Source organism: Callorhinchus milii, unplaced genomic scaffold (assembly GCF_018977255.1).
Source record: "Callorhinchus milii isolate IMCB2004 unplaced genomic scaffold, IMCB_Cmil_1.0 Scaffold1, whole genome shotgun sequence".
In the NCBI taxonomy this organism is placed as follows: domain Eukaryota; kingdom Metazoa; phylum Chordata; class Chondrichthyes; order Chimaeriformes; family Callorhinchidae; genus Callorhinchus; species Callorhinchus milii.
The window spans coordinates 104,450,781-104,471,276 of NW_024704742.1; the positions used below are offsets into that span (position 1 = coordinate 104,450,781).

The following is a 20,496-nucleotide window of genomic DNA, read 5'->3' on the forward strand; positions in this document are numbered from 1 at the left end:
CGCCTCCGCACCTCAGGCGCTGACAGCATCAGCATCCAAGGCTGCACTCTCCACCTCTCAAAGCCAGTCAGGAACCTCGGGGTTCTGTTCGACCCTGAGCTGTCCTTTCTCCCTCATATCCGCACCACAACTGGCACCGCCTTCCATCACCTCCGGAACATCGCCAGACTACGGCACTACCTCACCCCTCACGCTGCTGAAACTCTGGTCCACGCCTTTATCACCTCAAGGCTGGACTATGGGAACTCTCTCCTCGCCGGCCTTCCCGCCACCTCCCTCCACAAGCTGCAGGTCATTCAGAACTCTGCAGCTCGTGTACTGTCCCGCACCAGGCTTCGGGACCACATCACTCCCACCCTCGCTCGCCTCCACTGGCTCCCCATCCCCCAGAGGATCGAATTCAAGATCCTCATCCTCACCTACAAGGCCATTCACGGCCTTGCTCCCTCCTACCTCTCCGACCTACTATCCCCCTACCTACCTGCCCGTACCCTCCGTTCCTCTGGCTCCGGTCTGCTCCACATCCCCCGCCCCAACCGCCCTAACATCGGTGGCCGGGCCTTCAGCCTCTCAGCCCCCAGGCTCTGGAACTCTATCCCCCAGTGCCTTCGCCGCCTCCTCCCTTTCCTCCTTCAAGGCCGGTCTCAAGACCTTTCTCTTTGACCGAGCCTTCAGCTCCCCTCTCGACTCTCTACCCCCTCCTCGCTCCCTCCATTCCCTCCCCTCACCCTGACCATTTCCCCCCTGCTCGGGTCCTGACCCAACTGTACAGCGCCTTGGGACGTCCTCCCGACGTGAAAGGCGCTCTATAAATGGAATCTTGTTGTTGTTGTAGAAAGTTAGCTTTCATCCAGGACGATGTCTGACAGAGATTCTGTCAGCACAGCAGTGGTCCTGGAGTCAAGGGTGGAGGCAGAGAGGTAGAGTTAGGTGTCATCCGCAAACATGTGGAAGTTGACCAAGAGGGAGCATGTAGATATTGAAGAGTAAGAGACTGAGGACAGAGCCCTGAGGAATGCCACACGAGACGGTGCGGGGGCTAGAGGAAAAGTCGTTTGTGGAGATGAAGTGGAGCCAGTGTGACAGGTAAGATCTGAACCATTCAAGGACAGAACCATGAAGGTTGAGGTGAGAGGAGAGGCAGTAGAAGAGGATAGAGTGGTCAACGGTATTGAAGGCAGCAGAAAGGTCAAGGAGGATGTGGAGGCAGATGGAGCTCTGGCTACAAATGGACAAAATGTCATTTGTTACTTTGACCAGGGCTGTTTCTGTGCTGTGGGAGGCATGGAAACCCGATTGGAGGGGTTCATGAAGGGAGTGGTGGGAGAGGAAGGAGAGAAGCTAGGAACCAACAACTTGTTCCAAGACCTTGGAAAGGAAAGGGAGGTTTGAGAGCAGGGATGGGTCCAGGGAGGGTTTTTTAAGGATAGGAGTAACGAAGGCTGTTTTTAAAGGGGTGGGAACAATGTCTGTGGACAGGCAATGTTATGATGTCTGCAAGTAGGGCGGCAAGGAGGTGGAGCTGGGAATTAAGGTGAGGGCTAGGGATGGTGTCGAGGGAGCAGGTGGTTGGTTTCATGTAGGTTATAATGGTGGTGAGAGAGGAGGGAGAGACAGGTTTGTCCCAGGAGGGATGGGTAAGGTGTGAAGGGGAGATGGGGAGGGGGTAGTAGATGGAAGGGCAGAGGCAGCTGAGCGGATCCCCTCGACTTTGGTTTTGAGTAAATCCAGCATCTCCTTGCAGTTGGCGTTGGAGGAGAGGATGGGCGAGGCAGGAGAGGGTGGGCGGAGGAGCTGGTTGGTGATGGAGAAGAGGAGGCTGGGGTTGGAGAAGGTCACAGAAATAAGGAGGTAATAGGGCTTTTAAAGGTAAAGGTGATGACCATATCATCCACACTAGACAAATGTAGGCCTTTCAATTCTCTCCCTTCCAACATCCCAAAGGGATTTAGATATACACCTGCTGAAGGTGAAGCAGGTTAATAGAAATGTCCATTTCACTGTGCAGACTGGGAATACCTGCCATTGCAGACTGACATTGCACAATTGGCTAACATTGCATAATTGGGCAGGGCTCAGTTGAGAGACCAGGTGGGTCCTCTAGCCACCCTTGTATAAAAAACAAACACCCTGATAATTATAGCTCATAAATCATAATACACACAAAAGAATTTCCTGTGGTGGGTGTGGTACCAGAATAATGTTATCCCAGCTCAGCTCTCCCATCTTCATTGCACCACTAGTATCTTTCAATGGATAGATGCCCTCAACAAATTGTTAATTTTGGGTTTGGTAATAAACATGGCAAACCATTGTGCTTTACACCCTCCTTAGTGGAGCTGCAATTTGTTTCTAAATGATGCAATCTGATCTATGTGAGTTGTTCTCTTTTCCCTTAGGAATCCTCATTAAAACTACAGTGTTCGGGAAGCCCCGAATGTGTAGTGGATAGAGCTCTACCTTATAGGCTCGTAGCTTGCTGGTTCAAATTGGCAAGGTGTCAGACTTGCTCAGTTGGTTGTCTCTGCGTTAGAAAGTTGTGGGTTCAAGCCCCACATTAGGAGGACTTTGAATCAGTCTAGGTTGACCCTCCAGTGCAGTGCTGGAGGACTATTACATTGTCAAAGGTGCTATCCTTTGGATGAGATGTTAAAACATGAGGTCCGTCTCCCTGTTCAGGTTGATTTTAAAGATTCTATGGCACTATTCGAAAAGAGAACAGTGTGGAGGGGGGGAGAGAAGTAAATTTTAAAATGACAGTCAGGATGGTTAGAAAACATTTCTTTATTGAAAGGATTGTGAAAATATGGAATGCACTAGTCCAGAAAGTGTAGAAGGAGAATCAATTGGGTTGCTTAAAAGGGAGATACATAAGTCAGATACTTTATAATGCATTATCTCATTTTGGATGCTAACTGTTGGGTTACGGTAGGGCAAGGAAATGGTATTAAATGGCCTTGCCCTATTCCTATCTTTGTAAATAGAATTTACTTGACGGGAATTTCCAAATCTAGGAGGGATGAATTGAACTCTCAGTTTGGTTTGGAAATTCGGGAACGCTCTTCCTTTATCCCTCCACCTTGCCCCTTCCTTTCCCATCTTCAGGTCGCACATGAAGACATTCCTATTCGACCGTGCCTACGGTCACCCCCCCCTCCCCTCGGCTCAGTGTCATGCTCCGCCAGTACCCAGTGTGAGGGGCGCTGTATAAACATAAGTTATTGTTGTAGTTGTAGAGGCCAGGACACTGGACTGATTTAAAAAGCAGCTTGATACAGTGATGGTGGGGGGGTATAGTGGGGGTATTGGCAACCTGTTCCAGTCATTGATTACTCTCTGAAAGAAAAACTTCCTGGTGTCTGTCCTGAAATTGCCCTTTACAACATTAAACCTATGTCATCTCCTACTAAAAGTATTGATCCTCGTTTACCGCCCCCCAAAACCCCTTGGCTCCTTCCTCTTTGATACCGTTGTGCTCCTCTCCCCGTCTGCTCATAATGGGCGACTTCAACTTCCACCTAAACTCCCCTTGCGCCACATTCTCAGATTTCACTGCTCTCCTCTCCTCCCTAAACCTCACCCTCCACATCAACTCACCGACCCAAAACCGTGGCCACCCCTTCCATCTTGTCATCACATATGGCCTGTGCATCACGGACAAGGCCATCTTGGACCACTTCCTCATCTCTGTCACCTCTCGCATCGCTCTCCCCTCCATCAAGACCTCAACCATACTTTTCCGCCCATGGAAAAGGCTTCCCCCCAAGTCCCTCTCACCCTCAGACCTCCTATCCCTCTGGCCTTCCAGCTGCTCCATTCTCGCCTCTCCTCCACCTTCAACTCCCTCGTCCCCCTGAAATTCATGACCGGCTCCCCCTGGTACAACAACCATCTACGTTCCCTGAAGTTCCAAACCCGGTTGCTCGAGCACAGGTGCCAGAAAAACAGCCTCATGGTTCGCCAGCAGCTGTGGCTCGAGCATCTTCACACCTACCGCCGCTCCCTGTCACAAGCAAAAACTGCACACTACTCAAACGTCATATTGGAGGCCAACAATAACTCCAAAATCCTATTCTCCACCAACCACCACCTCCCCCTCAAGCATCACATCTAATGCCAAATGCAAAGAGGTCATGGATTTTCTTACCTCTAAAATTGGCAACTTCTGCCTGGTAGCTTCATCCCTCTGGCCCGTGTCACCTACCACCACCTCCATTCTGTTTCCCTCACCCACCCCCGCCCTCAGTTCCTATCACGGCCCCCACCCTACATTCATTTGGCCCTATCTCTCCTTCCTCCCTCTCATCCACGATAACCACAATGAAATCCACCACCTGCTGCCTCAAACCCCTCACTCCCCAATTGCTGATCACTCATTACCGATTACTCCAGTCCTTGCCAAACTCCACTGGCTCCCTGTCACAGAGCGGATCGACTTCAATTTAAACACTCTAGTGTTTAAATCCCTCCATTCCTTGGCATCCCCCTATCCACGATAACCTAACCTTCTCCTTCCCCACAGCAGTACTGTAGAGAACTTGTGGAGTCCTGTAGCTCAGTGGTTAGAGCACTCACTTTGCAAATGAGAGACCTGAGTTCAATTCCAGGCAGAGGGCGAAACCTTGGGCAAGTTTCCTTACTCCACACACCTAATAATAATCCCTCCAAAACCCAAAACAATAATAAATTGGTCATTTTCAATCCATGACTGTTTGTGGGATATTGCTGTGCGCAATTGGCTGCCGCGTTCGCCCACAAATATACAGTCAATTCACTTTACAGTGTGTTCTGTGAAGCACTTTGGGACGTCTCGAAGATGTGAAAAGCGCTATATCAAATGCAAGGATTATTATTTTTTACTCGCTGCCTCCGCTCTACCGGGTCCGGCCTCCTCCTCGTCCCCCGAATCCTTTGCTCTACCATCGGCAGCCGGGCGTTCAGCCACTACACCCCAAAACTTTGGAACTCCCTCCCTCAACCCCTTCGCCTCGCCCCCTCCTTCCCCATCTTCAGGTCGTGCCTGAAGACCTTCCTTTTTGACCGCACCTACGGTCACCTTCCCCCTCCCCCAGACTCGGCCTCGGGCTCCACCATTGTCAAGCGCTCTGAGCTGCCGCCCGGCGTGGAGAGCGCTGTATAAAAGTAAGTTGTTGCTGTACTGGAGGGTTGAGATCTGATGGCCCAAGAACCAATCTTGTGACACACGCAGGAGGGTCAGTCAATCAAAGATCACGTGACCTCACCACTGGTCCTAATCCCGCCCACGTCCTCGTACGTCAGATGGCACGAAGCACCAGCCCCGCCTTGTCACACAATCGCCTGATCGCCAAGCCCCGCCTCCACCGCGCTCGATTGGTTCAGTGACCTGTCATTGGCAGAGTGCCGCCCCAGACTGCCTGTCGGTCAAGTGACGTCACCCGCGCACGAGCTGCCAACTCAAATGTTTGCGGAAAGATTCTGAGTAACGGACATAGCGCGAGACCGGTACCCGGTAACCTGCACTGCCAGAGAGAGAGAGACCGGCACCCGGTAACCTGCACTGCCAGAGAGAGAGAGAGAGAGACCGGCACCCGGTAACCTGCACTGCCAGAGAGAGAGACCGGCACCCGGTAACCTGCACTGCCAGAGAGAGAGAGAGAGACCGGCACCCGGTAACCTGCACTGAGAGAGAGTAACCGGCACCAGTGGGAAGACCGGGACCAGCGGCACAGGAGAGCCCTGTCCTCGTAAATCATTGGCTCTGTGCGGTTCAGTCACTGCACTGAGTGAGGTACTTGTTGGATGAGGTTGTGGTTCTCAGCCACTTTTCTCCCTCTGCTCCTCGCCAACCGACAGACACTGACCGACTCTAAACCACCTTTTGCTCTCCTCGTGCTCGACAGGTGGGTTGATGTTTCTGAGCACTCGGGGGTGGTTTAGTTGCATAGACTGTTTGGTCTCTGTCAGTTGTGGTAAACTTCAATTTGCTCAGCTTCAGTAAATGTTTCCCCTCCTTCCACACCTGTCTGACCTATTTAGGTCTTCCTGTTAACACTACCTCAACCTTTCATCTTCTGTGTATTTTGTCCGCAACGTTTCGCCCACTTTAGAGTATATTATGTGAAGCATTTTGACATGTCTCAACGATGTGATCAGGTGCTATATTAAATGTAAGGATTATTATTATTAACTGTATTTTGATCTGCAAAATGCACAGTGGCAACATTTTATGGAATATATTGTGAATCGCTTTGAGATGTTTCAATGTTGTGATAAGGCACTATATCAAATACAAGGATTATTATAATAGAATAACTGGTAGTCGATCAGTTCATCCCTTTTTGTGGGTGACTGTTTTCAGTCATAGCCTAGGCATCTAATCACTTTGTTGCCACTTTATGTAGAGCACTCCTTGGGATGAAAAATGTAGTATGTCATGACAATAATTGTTATCGTGAAGGGTTATCACAACGTCTGAGATTTTGCCCACTCGGACATTGAGAGAATCCAATCAACATTTGACCCCACGGGGGAACACCCTTCTCCCTTTGAAGATTTTTTTCCCCTAAAAGCAGCATGCTATGGCCACATGGAGTCCTGTCTCTCAGTGGTTAGAGCACTCGCCTTGCAAGCGAGTCACCTGGGTTCAATTCCCGGCAGGGCGAAACCTTGGGCAAGTTTCCTTATTCCACACGCCTAATAATAATCCCTCCAAAAAAACAAAACAATAATAAATTGGCATTTTTAATCCACGACTGTTTGTGGGACACTGCTGTGCGCAATTGGCTGCCGCGTTTCGCCCACAAATATATGGTCAATTCAACAACAACAACAACAAGATTCCATTTATAAAGCGCCTTTCACGTCAGGAGGACGTCCCAAGGCGCTGCACAGTTGGGTCATGACCCGAGCAGGGGAGAAATGGTCAGGGTGAGGGGAGGGAAGGGAGGGAGCGAGGAGGGGGAAATGGTCAGGGTGAGGGGAGGGAAGGGAGGGAGCGAGGAGGGGGGAAATGGTCAGGGTGAGGGGAGGGAAGGGAGGGAGCGAGGAGGGGAAGAGAGTCGAGAGGGGAGCTGAAGGCTCGGTCAAAGAGAAAGGTTTTGAGACCGGCCTTGAAGGAGGAAAGGGAGGAGGCGGCGAAGGCACTGGGGGATGGAGTTCCAGAGCCTCGGGGCTGAGAGGCTGAAGGCCCGACCACCGATGGTAGGGCGGTTGGGGCGGGGGACGTGGAGCAGACCGGAGCCAGAGGAACGGAGGGTACGGGCAGGTAGATAGGGGGATAGTAGGTCGGAGAGGTAGGAGGGAGCATGGCCGTGAATGGCCTTGTAGGTGAGGATGAGGATCTTGAAATCAATCCTCTGGGGGATGGGGAGCCAGTGGAGGTGAGCGAGGGTGGGAGTGATGTGGTCCCGAAGCCTGGTGCGGGACAGTACACGAGCTGCAGAGTTCTGAATGACCTGCAGTGTGGAGGGAGGTGGCGGGAAGGCCGACGAGGAGAGAGTTCCCATAGTCCAGCCTTGAGGTGATAAAGGCGTGAACCAGGGTTTCAGCAGCGTGAGGGGTGAGGTAGTGCCGTAGTCTGGCGATGTTCCGGAGGTGATGGAAGGCGGTGCCAGTTGTGGTGCGGATGTGAGGGAGAAAGGACAGCTCAGGGTCGAACAAAACGCCGAGGTTCCTGACTGGCTTTGAGAGGTGGAGAGTGCAGCCTTGGATGCTGATGGTGTCAGCGCCTGAGGTGCACTTTGCACTTTGCAGTCTATTCTGTGAAGCGCTTTGAGATGTCGAGAAGAAGTGAAAAGCGCTATATCAAATGCAAGGATTATTATTATTATAGAGATCACCCTTAAGACTTTTTGTCCATCTGCTGTACAAACTGAGTTAAGCAGGTATTCCCAAATGGAAAGGCACCAAAATCCTGGGATCTGCATGGTAGCAACAACAACAAAATAGTTACATTTGTATAGCACCTTTCACGTCCCAAGGCGCTGAACAAACAGAGTTACGGACCCGAGCTGAGGGTTGGGGTGGGGGAGGGTGGAGGTCAGGAGGGGAGGCAGGGAGATCAAAAGCATGGTCGAAGAGGAGGGTCTTGAGGTGGGTCTTGAAGGTGGCAAGAGAGGGGGTAAGGCGGAGGGATTGCGGGATGGAGTTCCAGAGAGTGGGTGCAGAGTGGCGGAAGGCCCGCCTGCTGATGGTGGTCAAGTAAGGCGGAGATGTGAAGCAGGCCGGATCCCACTAAGCGGAGGGAACGAACAGGGTGGTAGGGGGTTAGGAGGTCGGAGAGGTAGGGGGGAACAAGACCGAAATGCAGCAATTAATTGAGCACAGCAGTGTCATGGATTGATTGACAAATTGACTATTTTTTTTTTGAAGGAATTATTACCTCCGTAAAGCGATCTGCCAATTGACTAACAACCGGGTTCCTACTTACTGCTAGGTAAACAGAGGCAGGTGGAGTAAGGAAACTTGCCCAAAGGTTCGCCCTGCTGGGAATCAAACACGGGTCTCTTTTTCCTTATTTTAGATTTATTTTTGGACTTGCCTTTTTATATGTTCACAAATTCCATTCTGGTTTATAAACTCCAGATTATTAACAGCTGAGGTTGGACTAATTGACCTGTTTATTCTTTTTCCACTTTTTTAAAAAACTTTTTCCACCTTTCAATTGTTTGACACAATTCTTATTTCCAAAGAATATAAGCAATGAGATGTAACATCATTATTCAAATGGTAATCAACTCTGAATTATTTTAACAGTTAGATAAAATTAAAAATTTATGGCCTTATTTAGACTTTTAAAAACAACATAGTTACAACATAAATATGATGCACAAGAAGCCCATGAAGTGTACTCCCAGAGCAATCCCGCTACTTCCCTCCCACCCAATATTTTATTTGTGCTTTTCTCCTGGTGCTGATCACCTAGTACCATTCTGGGATGTTTAACATCTCTGAACTTCTCTGTGTGTAATGCTAGATCAATTCACAAGTATTTTGGTTGATAAAACGTATTTTGCTAATCTCATGAATTCAGCCTAAAACAGTGAGGAGGGAGTAAACATCTGCTCTGTTTTCTATTGTTGCAGTTTAAACTCAATATGGAACATTTACCTGATACACAAATTCTGGCTTCAGAACTTGAAAGTACTCTTATTAAGTACTACAACATCGGGGAGGATGAATGGAGAATTGGAAAGAAAACTGTAAGTGCCCCTTATACATTATCAGATCTCATATGAATCTTTATGTATCAGCGATTGTTTTTATTGTCATTCTTGATTAATCCCAGTAGTAGTGGTAGTATATTCATTCTTAAACGGCCTTCAGCTTCTAATGGTAGTGAAGTATTTAATTATTCACCACTGCTGAAATAAGAAGCATTGCAAGACTACTCTTGTACATTAAATAGCTGAATCAAAAGCTCATGAGCAGTATTAATGAAGAAAACCTTTTGGCTCATTTGATCTCATCCTTTCAGAATATGCCATCTTCCGGTTGCAGCATTGAATGGGTCCTGGATCAATTAAAATTTTCAAGACTGAGGTGGATAGATATTTGTTAGGTAAGCGTATCAAGGGATATGGGGCAAGGGCGGATAATTGGAGTTGAGGTACAGATCAGCCATGGTCTTATAGAATGGCGTAATGGGCTCGAGGGGCTGCATGGACTACTCCTGTTCCTATGTTCCTATGAGTTTGCATGGGATAAATATAGACCTGATGTTATACCTCATTTGCAAGTACAGTACCATCAGCATTTATGAGTCTATGAGTAAGAAGCTGCCCTTGCTATTTGCATCACTTATGAAATGGGGGTTGCAACATTCTTATTCAACCTCAAATGCATGCTTTGAGCTACTTAAAGTGAGGGTTTAAGTTTATTTTGACTACTTAAAAAATATGATGGATGAAGAATTATACTGAAAAATTATAATTTTGTTTTATACTTAGACAACACCTGTTGCACTACTTACTGAATCTTCATCCTAGAATAAACTGGCAAACCCACAGCTTATTGCAATTAGATTTTCAAATTGTGTTATTGTGCGAATACAGATTTAATTAATTTAGGTTGGCAACTTCTAGTGAAAATCAGAAAAACTATCTTTTGGTGAAACTTTAATAATATGCTACTGTATGAACAAATGAATTTTGTTCATTTTATATTGAAAATATTTTGTTTCTTGCCTTTTAGGTGGATGTCACTGTTTGGAGAAAACCTTCTGAAGAATTTGGTGGATTTCTGTAAGTATTATATGGAACACTTAATTTTATTACAATTTGTAATCTGACTTGTTAACCAGTCAATTCTGTAAGTGCTCACAAAGAACATTGTTGCAGCAGAATTCATTGTAAATGTGATACAGAGAACGGTTCAATGTATTGGGCATTTAATATAAGATTCAACATAAAACTTATTTTTATCAAAGTAAGATTCACTTCAGTTTATCAGTAAAGCACTATCTAGCCATTTCACTAGCATTTCTGTCAAAAACACTCATCCTTCTCATTAATCCTGGTATGTTTTTCTTTAAAGGGAATCTAACTGTCATTAGAAAAAAGCCTGTTCAGCCCGATTGATATCTTTCAGAATACCAACCAATTGTCATTCCTCAACCACAGTTTTTAGTTACTCATTTTGGGTGATGACCAAAGGACTATGTCCTAAAGGGCATAAATCAATGTAATACTAAGTATATGTTTACCATGGTCAATAAGTCTAGAGCAGGGATACACTGATTCAAGCTCAGATAAAGGAGGATGAACAGATTTGATTAGTTTCCTTGATGGAGATGAATATGTGGAAAAGACAATCCAGGGAGTTGGTGAAACTAGATTGTGTCAACAAATGTGAGAAGGAATTGGATAGCTCTACAGAGAATTGAGGTTTATGAGAAATAGAATAGTGAAGCACTATTTATTTGTTTCAATCTTTGGGACAGGCCAGGCAAATCGCGAAGGTCTTTTAGGGTTCTGTACATTCCTGTGTTTAAAATCATGAAGATTGTTAACTTGCTCTGTAAAAAAAAAAGTTAATTGAAACTATTTATGATTGTTGGAACTAAATTAAGTTTAAGCAAATATCTTTTCGCTTGAGGTTGCAATACAAGAATAGTTATTATAATAATAATAATAATAATCCTTGCATTTGATATAGCGCTTTTCACGTCGGGAGGACGTCCCAAAGCGCTTCACAGAACACACTGTAAAGTGAATTGACTGTATATTTGTGGGCGAACGCGGCAGCCAATTGCGCACAGCAATGTCCCACAAACAGTCGTAGATTGAAAATGACCAATTTTTATTATTGTTTTTGGTTTTGGAGGGATTATTATGAGGCGTGTGGAGTAAGGAAACTTGCCCAAGGTTTCGCCCTCTGCCTGGAATTGAACTCAGGTCTCTCGCTTGCAAAGCGAGTGCTCTAACCACTGAGCTACAGGACTCCACATTATGAAAAGTAATCAGGAAATTCAGCATACAATCTAGACAAATGGTAGATTTTTCTATGGATTAAACTGTCTGTGCTGCTGCCCAGCGTGGAAAGTGCTATATAAATGCAAGTTGTTGTTGATTCATACAGACCAGGAGTTAACATAATGTGTTTATAGGACTTCAGAAAAATCAAAGCGAGAATTTTGGAACAGTTGGGCCATCTGATGAGATTAGTTAAATAAAATAATTTGTAATACTTCAGAATAAGATGTATTGAAAATGATATCAGACTCTGTTATTGCAAATGCCAAATGAGGATCTTTAACAAGTTCCCAGAAGACTAGGGTAGAGCTGATCTCATAGGAACTGAGTACCAGTATTTCTGTATCGGAAAAAAACAACCTTGTTTATGTAGAAAGAGCATGACGACATATGTTTTCAATATGTTTTACAATTCTCAGATATAAAACTCAAGGGATTGTGAAGGAAACTCCAAACAGGATAGTGGATTACATTCGTCCTGGCCCACACCGGTTACAATGGGATAGTTTAATGACCACTTTGGACATTGTTGAGGAATTCCAACAGGTAAGGTGGTTCTATAAATGAACAATTTGTTGTGTACATTATCTGTGTTGTGCATATAGGCAAAATGTATATCATTTGATAATAATAATAATCCTTACATTTGCTATAGTGCCTTATTATGTTGGAAGGTCGTCTCAAAGCACTTTACAGGAATTACTGTGAAATGGATTGACTGTGTATTTGTAATAATAATCCTTGCATTTGATATAGTTCTTTATCACGTTTTCGAGACATGTCAAAGCGCTTCATAGAATATACTGTAAAATGAATTGACTCTATATTTTGTGGGCGAAATGCGGAAGACAATTGTTCGCAGCAGTGTCCCACAAACAATTGTGAATTGAGTGACTAAATTATTATTTTTTGTAGTCAAACATGGCAGCACAGCAATGCGCCACAAACAGCCATGAAATGAGTGATCAATTTTATTTGGTGGATTGTTGGTCAGGATACCAGGAGAAACTCCCTTCTCTTTTCGAAAAGTGTTACAGGATCTTTTAACGTCCACCTGAACAGGCAGACCAGACCTGGGTTTAATGTCTCATCCAAAGACCTTAATAGTTCACAATTCTATTTCTATAATGATGTACTGTAACACAGACCACCCAAGCTAGTGAAACTTAGAGGCAGTCATGATTCAAGCATCACAGATTATTAACACAGCAGGAAAATCTCAACAGCCTGAACAGCTAGACCAACCAGACTATCTCTAACAGTCTCTTGGAGGAGTGTAGGCACCCGGTGCCCTGTACCATACCTGGGGGTGCTCAACCGTGTTCTTCCCAAATTCACTTGGCCAGTCTTCAGCTCGGGATTCTTTATATCCTGTATCAGGATCTTTCTTCCTTGAGCCAGAACGTAGCACTGGATCAACAGTTTTATGGACAACCTTCCCCCATCCACTTCTCCAGGTTAATACGGAGGATTAGAGGCTGACAAACACGAGAGGCCCATTACACTATATAGAAGTGAAACACGTAATACTATATATACATATATATGTGAAATACTGCTGTTTTGTGACTCACTATAAACATGTTGAGTAATTGGTTGTCTCTGAGCTCATCCCTCAGTTGGAATAGAGGAGCAGCACTTCAGTGATCTGAGGGGCCCAGAGAGCAATGGTGAAATCTGCAGCAGCAATTGGAAACTCTTATAGAAAAAGAGTGGGAGATCAAAGGATAAGGGTTTTATGGAGAGGGAGAGCTATGAAGGAATAGAGAGAAGCAAAAGAACTGAAGAAGCTAAGGAAGAAAAGTCCCTGCAGTTGAGGACAAAAGAAAGCAATGAAAGTGAATTTTACAATTTCATGTAAAATTCCATGTTAACCACAGATCACTCAAACAAGGCAGATTCTTATATACTTTTATATTTAGTTACTTTTATATAATAATTTGGTTTCTCAATCCACGACTGTTTGTGGGACATTGCTATGTAGCCTTTCACTCACAAAATATAGTCAATTAATTTTACAGTATATTCTATGAAGTGCTTTGAGATGTTTTGAAGGTGCGATAAGTGGCTGAGCTGGAATCTGAGGTGCAGACACTGCGGGGTATCCAAGACAGTGAGTGCTTCCTGGATAGCTACATTCTGGAGACAGTCACTCCCCTGAGGGAATATACACTCAATATTGATTATGATCAGGATAGGTCAATGGACAGTCAAGAGGTCAGGGGTACAACGGAAAGAGTGGTAATAAATCTGGCATTAACCATGAACAACAGATATGAGATCCTTGGAACTTGTATCGACAAGGAAGCCGGTGAGGTGGAAGGAAACACTGGGGCAAAAGAGCGGATGGTTGTTGTCATTGGGGATGAGACTATTAGGCAGACAGACACAATCATCTGCAACACCAATCAGAAGACCAGAAGGCTTTGTTACCTCCCTGGGGTCGGGGTGCAGGATGTCTCGGCAGAGTTAGAGGACAATTTAAAATATGAGGGCAAGGATCCGTTGGTGGTACTTCACATAGGTACCAATGACATCGGTAGAGTAGGTCAAGATACCTTGAGAAGGGAATTTGAAGAGCTGGGATCCAAATTGAAGTTGAGATCATCGAAGGTGGTAATATCGGGACTACTGCCTGTACCATATGACAATTGGTACAGGAACAAACAAATTAAGGGCTTGAACGCATGGCTAAAAGAGTGGTGCGGAACTCAGGGGTTTCTTTTTATGGGCCACTGGCACGAATATTGGGGGAAACGAGAGCTCTTTTGGAGAAAAGGGCTGCATTTAAATCGTGCTGGGACAAATGTCCTAGCTAAACGAATTAACAGGGAAATAAATAGGAATTTAAACTAGTAAAGGGGGGGAATATATAGGTAAGAGAAACCATAAGCATTAGAAAACGTAAAGATGACAGTGCAGAATAGCATGCTAGATAATAGGAATATGTTAACTAGGGGTAAGAAGCTTGGCAAAGTAGATAAGGAATCAGAGTAGAGGAAATGGTAGGAAATTAAAAATGTTATATCTGAATGCGCGAAGCATTCGGAATAAAACTGATGAATTAAAAGCACAGATAGACACATATGGGTACGATCTAGTAGCCATCACTGAAACATGGTTACAAGGAGATCTAGGGTGGGAGTTAAATATTCCAGGGTTCTCAGTTTACAGGAAAGATAGGCACTGTGGGAAAAGAGGTGGGGGTAGCCCTGTTAATTAGGGATAAAATAAAAGCAGTGGAGAGGAAGGATCTGAAATCCGATGACCAGGAGGTCGAGACAATATGGGTGGAAATAAAAAATAATAAAGGGCAGAAAATATTAATGGGAGTGGTTTATAGACCCCCAAACAGCGATCACAATATAGCACAGGGTATCAATCAAGAAATCAGTGGAGCATGTAGGAAAGGTAAAGCGATAATAGTGGGTGATTTCAATCTCCACATAGATTGGGAAAACCAAATCGGCAAAAGTAGTTCAGAAGAAGAGTTCATTGAGTGTATGAGAGATAACTTTCTAGAGCAGCATGCTGAGGAACCAACTAGGAGACAGGCTATCCTAGACTTGTTTTGTGTAACAAAATAGGGCTAGTTGGCAGTGTAGGTATTAAAAATCCTGAAGGGCAGAGTGATCACAATATGAATGAATTCTGCATTAAGTTAGAAAGGGATATAGTTAAATCCGAGGCAAGTATTCTGAATTTAAATAGGGCTAATTTTGTAGGTATGAGGAAAGATTTAGGTAAAATAGACTGGAGAATAAGATTAAGAGATAAAAATGTAGACCAACAGTGGCAAATATTTAAGGATGTAGTGCAAAATTCTCAGCGGTCGCATATTCCCTTGCGGAGTAAGAGTACCACAGGGAAAGCAATTCATCCGTGGCTAACTAGAGCAGTTAGCAGTTAGGGAAAGCATCAAATTAAAAGAAAAGGCTTATAAAACTGCCAAGAAAAGCGGCAAATCTGAAGATTGGGAGAGTTTTAGAAACCAGCAAAATAAAACTAAAAGCCTCATTAAGAGTGAGAAAAAGGAGTATGAGGGTAAGGTAGCTAGGAACATTAAGTCTGATTGTAAAAGTTTTTACAAATATATTAAGAGGAATAGGCTAGTGAGGGTAAATGTAGGTCCACTTCAGTCAGAGACGGGAGAAGTTGTAATGGGGGATAAGGACATGGCAGAGTCCCTAAATGGGTACTTTGCATCTGTCTTCACCCTAGAAGACACAACAAGTCTGCCAACAATAGAGATGCACCAAAGGGATAAGGACAGGGAGCAACTTAGGGAAATTTTCATTAGTAGAGAATTGGTGCTAGGGAAACTGTTAGCACTAAAAAGTGACAAATCCCCTGGTCCGGATGGCTTGCATCCCAGGGTTTTAAAAGAGGTAGCTTATGAGATAGTGGAGGCCTTATGTCTGATCTTCCAAAATTCCTTGGATTCTGGAACAGTCCCCATGGATTGGAAGATCGCAAATGTCACACCACTATTTAAAAAAGGTGGAAAGGAAAAGATGGGGAACTATAGGCCAGTTAGTCTCACATCAGTGATAGGAAAAAAATTAGAATTGTTGATTAAGGATGTGGTAGTGCAGTATTTAGAGGAGCACAATATAATTGGCCAAGTCAACATGGCTTTACAAAAGGGAAGTCATGTTTGACAAATCTCATAAAGTTTTTTGAGGACATTTCCAGTAAACTAGATAAGGGTGAATCAGTGGATGTGGTCTATTTGGACTTCCAGAAAGCATTCGATAAGGTGCCGCATAAAAGGTTAGTCAAAAAGATAAGGGCCCATGGAATTGGGGGGAGCATATTAACGTAGATTGGGGAATGGTTAATGGGTAAGAAACAAAGAGTAGGGATAAACGGGTCCTTTTCAGATTGGCGGGATGTGACTAGTGGAGTGCCACAAGGATCAGTCCTTGGGCCTCAGCTATTTACCATCTACATCAACGATCTAGATGAGGACATTGAAGTTAATATATCTAAATTTGCAGATGACAAAACTAGGAGGAAGTGCCAACACAGAGGATAACATTAAAAAAAATACAGCGAGACATAGATAGGTTAGGTGATTGGGTGGCAGATGAAGTATAATGTAGGGAAGTGCAAAGTCATCCACCTCGGTAGCAAAAATAGTAGAGCGGGTTATTTTTTAGAAGAGGAGAGATTAGAATGTGTTAGCGTCCAGAGGGACTTGGGTGTCCTTGTACACCAATCACAGAAGGTTAGTCTGCAGGGGCAGCAGCAATTAGGAAGGCGAACGGTATGTTAGCATTCATTATGAAAGGATTAGAGTATAAGAGTAGGGAAGTCTTGCTGCAACTGTATAGGGCCCTGGTGAGACCACACCTGGAATACTGTGTGCAGTTTTGGTCTCCTCATTTAAGGAAGGACGACTTGCCTTGGAGGGGGTGCAGCGTAGATTTACTAGGTTAGTACCAGGGATGAAGGGGATGAGTTACGAGGATAGGCTGACCAATTTGGGCCTATATTCTCTGGAATATAGAAGAATTAGAGGGGATCTTATAGAAACCTATAAGATCATCAAAGGGCATGATAGAGTAGATAGTGTGAGATTGTTTCCCCTGGTTGGAGAAACTAAAACCAGGGGTCACAACCTTAAAATCAGAGCCCAGCCCTTTCGCACTGAGTTGAGGAAGAACTTCTTCACTCAAAGGGTGGTGAATGTATGGAACTCACTACCCCAAAGGGCTGTTGATGCTCAGTCCTTGAACATATTCAAGACTGAGATAGATAGATTTCTTATTGCAAAAGGGATTAAGGGATATGGGGATAAGACGGGGTTATGTTATTAGCTGGAGTTAGATTAGAAGATCAGCCATGATTGAATGGTGGGGCACGCTAGAAGGGCCAAATGGCCTATTCCTGCTCCTACATGAAAAAAATAAAAATAAGGCGCTATATCAATTGCACGGATTATTATATGGGTAATAATTATATACCAAACTCTGATTGTTTACACAGCAAGGTTGCTGTATGATGCATTACACGACGGCTGGACAGCTCTGGAATATCATTTCTCCACGAGAGTTCATCGACTTCTCCTATACCACTGATTATAAGGATGGACTGCTGTCTTGTGGTGAGTATTTGTAACTGAGTTTAAAATGTTTCCTTTCCCTCCCATGGAGAATTAGCTGCTCGGAATCCCTATGATCACAAACTGAAATTGGTAACTGGATATGTAGGGAGTTGTGAGTGCTAACTAGTGGCATACAACTGATTGTAACGAATGCCCTTTTACTTTATTTTGATTTAGTGAAGTTTTTGTCAGATGGGTATCTGGCATATATAAGTCTGTTGCCATGCTTAAGAGTATCCAAAGCTGACTGAGAGAATGCCACCTTCCCATGGAAATTTCTCTGTCTGGAATGGAATGTGCACTCTCTCCTTGAAGGAGCAATCCCTGTTTACCTAATTTAAAAGAGTATTAAGCACAAGTTGTTGAGAGCCAAGACTTATGGATCCAAGCGTGTGCGTTGGGATGCTGCTGGTATTTACCAAGCTAAAACCATGTAGCTTGCCATTGGGAATACTGTTTAGCAAGCTTTCTGCTGCTTGTTCTACCATCTTGTCTTTGGCTTGCAGGGTTAATGGGAACTGAGTGAGAAGAATTCTTCCACTCCAGTCTTATCAGTGAGAGAGAACGCCATCAGCAGTGCCTTGGAGTGCTCAGGAACCAGACTACCAAAACTGACACAGAGAGTCACCTTAGCACTAAAGTTTTTGTCAGATGGGTATCTGCCCCGCCCCCTGCCCCCGGAGGATAGTCATTTAGTGAAAACAACAGTATCATGTGTGTGTGTAATCATTTAATTTGGCAGAACATTTTGTTTAATTTTGGGCTTTGGTGCTTTAAAGTTTGCAGTTATATTAAAGGTTCAATTTTGTTCCCTTATTTTTCTAGGAATCAGTGTTGAGTCTGAGGAAAAACAATCCAATTTTGTTCGTGGATTTAACCATCCATGTGGATGGTTTTGCATTCCCTTGAAGAGCAACCCTGAACGTAGTATCCTGACTGGTTTCATTCAGTCTGATCTCCGTGGAATGCTGCCACAGTCAGTAGTAGACTCTGCCATGGCAAATTCATTAGTCAACTTCTATAAAGAGCTCAGGAGTGGTTTGAAAGCCAAGATCTAAGATGTACCAACCACTTGTTTTTTTTTAAATATAGTAGCTATGGACTATCTTGATTTTTAATTTTCCTGTTCTTTCTTACTACCAAATATCTGGTTAATATAGATGTGCAATAATACCTGCCAGTGTAAAGAAGCAATTTTTAAAATTGTATCAGTTCTGGATCTGTATATTTCTGTCTGAAGTCAATAGTAATCACTTTGCATCCAATTAATTTTAGATCTGATGTTTTGAGTGCCTTGTTTAATTCCATGTGTTGATCCTCAGTTTTAGGGTAAGAGGACTTTATTAGCTCATCATGACCCTAGAACTGCTCCAACTTCATTATTATATTGGGCAGGCGGAAAGGTTACCAGAGGTTATCTACGATGGTAATAGACTGTTTTGGTTGAATCATGGCATGCAATGTATTAGTATGTATTGATTATTTTGGGTTGGGGTTTATCAGTGTTGATAGTAAGTTGTTCAATGATCTGACTACTCTGGATCACCAAAATCAAGATTGATTTTGCTGAAGCAATTTTTGGATTCCCTGGAAGGAGTCTATCTATGCCTGATAGAAATTAATTTCCTAATTCAAAACTAGGAACACAAATAGTCATGGATTAAGTGACCAAATCATTTTTTAAAACATTTTTTGAAGGGATTTTTCGCTCTTAAAAAAAGTGATCCGCCAATCGACTAACAACCGGGTTCCTACTTACTGCTAGGTAATAAAGGTGTGTGGAATAAGGAAACTTGCCAAACGTTTCACCCTGCCCAGGAAATCAAACCAGGTCTTCTCGCTTGCGAGGCGAGTGCTCTAACCACTGAGCTACAGGACTCCAATCCATGACTATTTGTGGGACACTGCTGTGTGCAATTGGCTGCCGTATTTTGCCCACAAAATATAGACAATTCACTTTACAGTATATTCTTTGAAGCGCTTTGAGACATCTCGAAGATGTGATAAGGCGCAATATCAAATGCAAGGATTATTATTATTATAAACTTCCTCTTACCAGTTTGATTGCATTGCAGAATGCAGTGACTGGTTCTTGATTTTGTTATTAAAATAAGTTTTGATAAACTTTCAGTGCATCAACTAAATTTCTTGACCAAATGGTACACTTTGATGTCTTGTCTGTGAATTTGTGTGCAACAGCTTCACATATGGCAAATCACTCTATTGGTCAAAATCTTATTAATAATATTCTGAAATATTTATTGAAAATAGTGAATTTGGGCTTCGGGAATTAATGGACAAGAGGTATTGTATTCTCACTACTTTTGTTCTTAACTGAGTGTAGTTTATTCTTTTCAGCTTGTTCATGCAGTCCAGTATTAAATTGTTTAGTTTGAATATACAGTCCCAGCCAGGATCACTTTCCTCCACTTACTCCACATTGCCCAGCTCCGTCTGTACCTCACTGCAAAAGCTGTCAAAACCCTCGTCCATGCCTCTGTCACCTATAGCTTCAATTACTCAAATGCCCTCCTTGCTGGTCTCCCCTGCTCCACTATTCACAAAATTCAATAATTTAAAACTCCGCCGCCCGCATTCTCACCTGCACTAAACTCTGCACCTCCATTACTTCAGTCCTTGCCAAACTCGATTGGCTCCCTGGCACAGAATGGATCGATTTCAAGATCCTCTCTCTATATTTAAATCCCTTCACACTCTGGCACCTCCTCCCACCCCTATCTTTCCAACCTCTCTCCCTACATTACTGCCCGCTGCCTCTGCTCGACTGGCTCCGGTTACCTCCTTGTCCCCCGGACACTCCGCCCCACCATTGGCGGCCCCCCCACCCCAAAGCTATGGAATTCTCTCCCTCAACCCCTTTGCCTAGTCCACTCTCTCCCCATTTTCAGGTTGCGCTCGAAGACCTTCCTTTTC

The 20,496-nt window shown here is 44.1% G+C and overlaps 1 protein-coding gene across 3 annotated transcripts; it reads left to right on the top strand.

Annotated features, from left to right (window-relative positions):
- Nucleotides 1-5,515: 5,515 nt before the first annotated feature.
- Nucleotides 5,516-19,255, top strand: stard4 (StAR-related lipid transfer (START) domain containing 4). 3 transcript variants are annotated; one of them, XM_007897408.2, is made up of 6 exons: nucleotides 5,516-5,529; nucleotides 9,066-9,182; nucleotides 10,174-10,223; nucleotides 11,873-11,999; nucleotides 17,445-17,562; nucleotides 18,388-19,255. In XM_007897408.2, the coding sequence occupies exons 2-6, from the start codon at nucleotides 9,078-9,080 to the stop codon at nucleotides 18,618-18,620; spliced, it is 633 nt and encodes a 210-aa protein (XP_007895599.1). In that variant the 5' UTR covers nucleotides 5,516-5,529; nucleotides 9,066-9,077; the 3' UTR covers nucleotides 18,621-19,255. The 3 variants fall into 3 exon arrangements, with proteins under 3 accessions (XP_007895599.1, XP_007895598.1, XP_042189875.1); XM_007897407.2 differs by lacking the exon at nucleotides 5,516-5,529 and adding an exon at nucleotides 5,551-5,573; XM_042333941.1 differs by lacking the exon at nucleotides 5,516-5,529 and adding an exon at nucleotides 5,628-5,651.
- The last annotated feature ends 1,241 nt before the right edge of the window (nucleotides 19,256-20,496 follow it).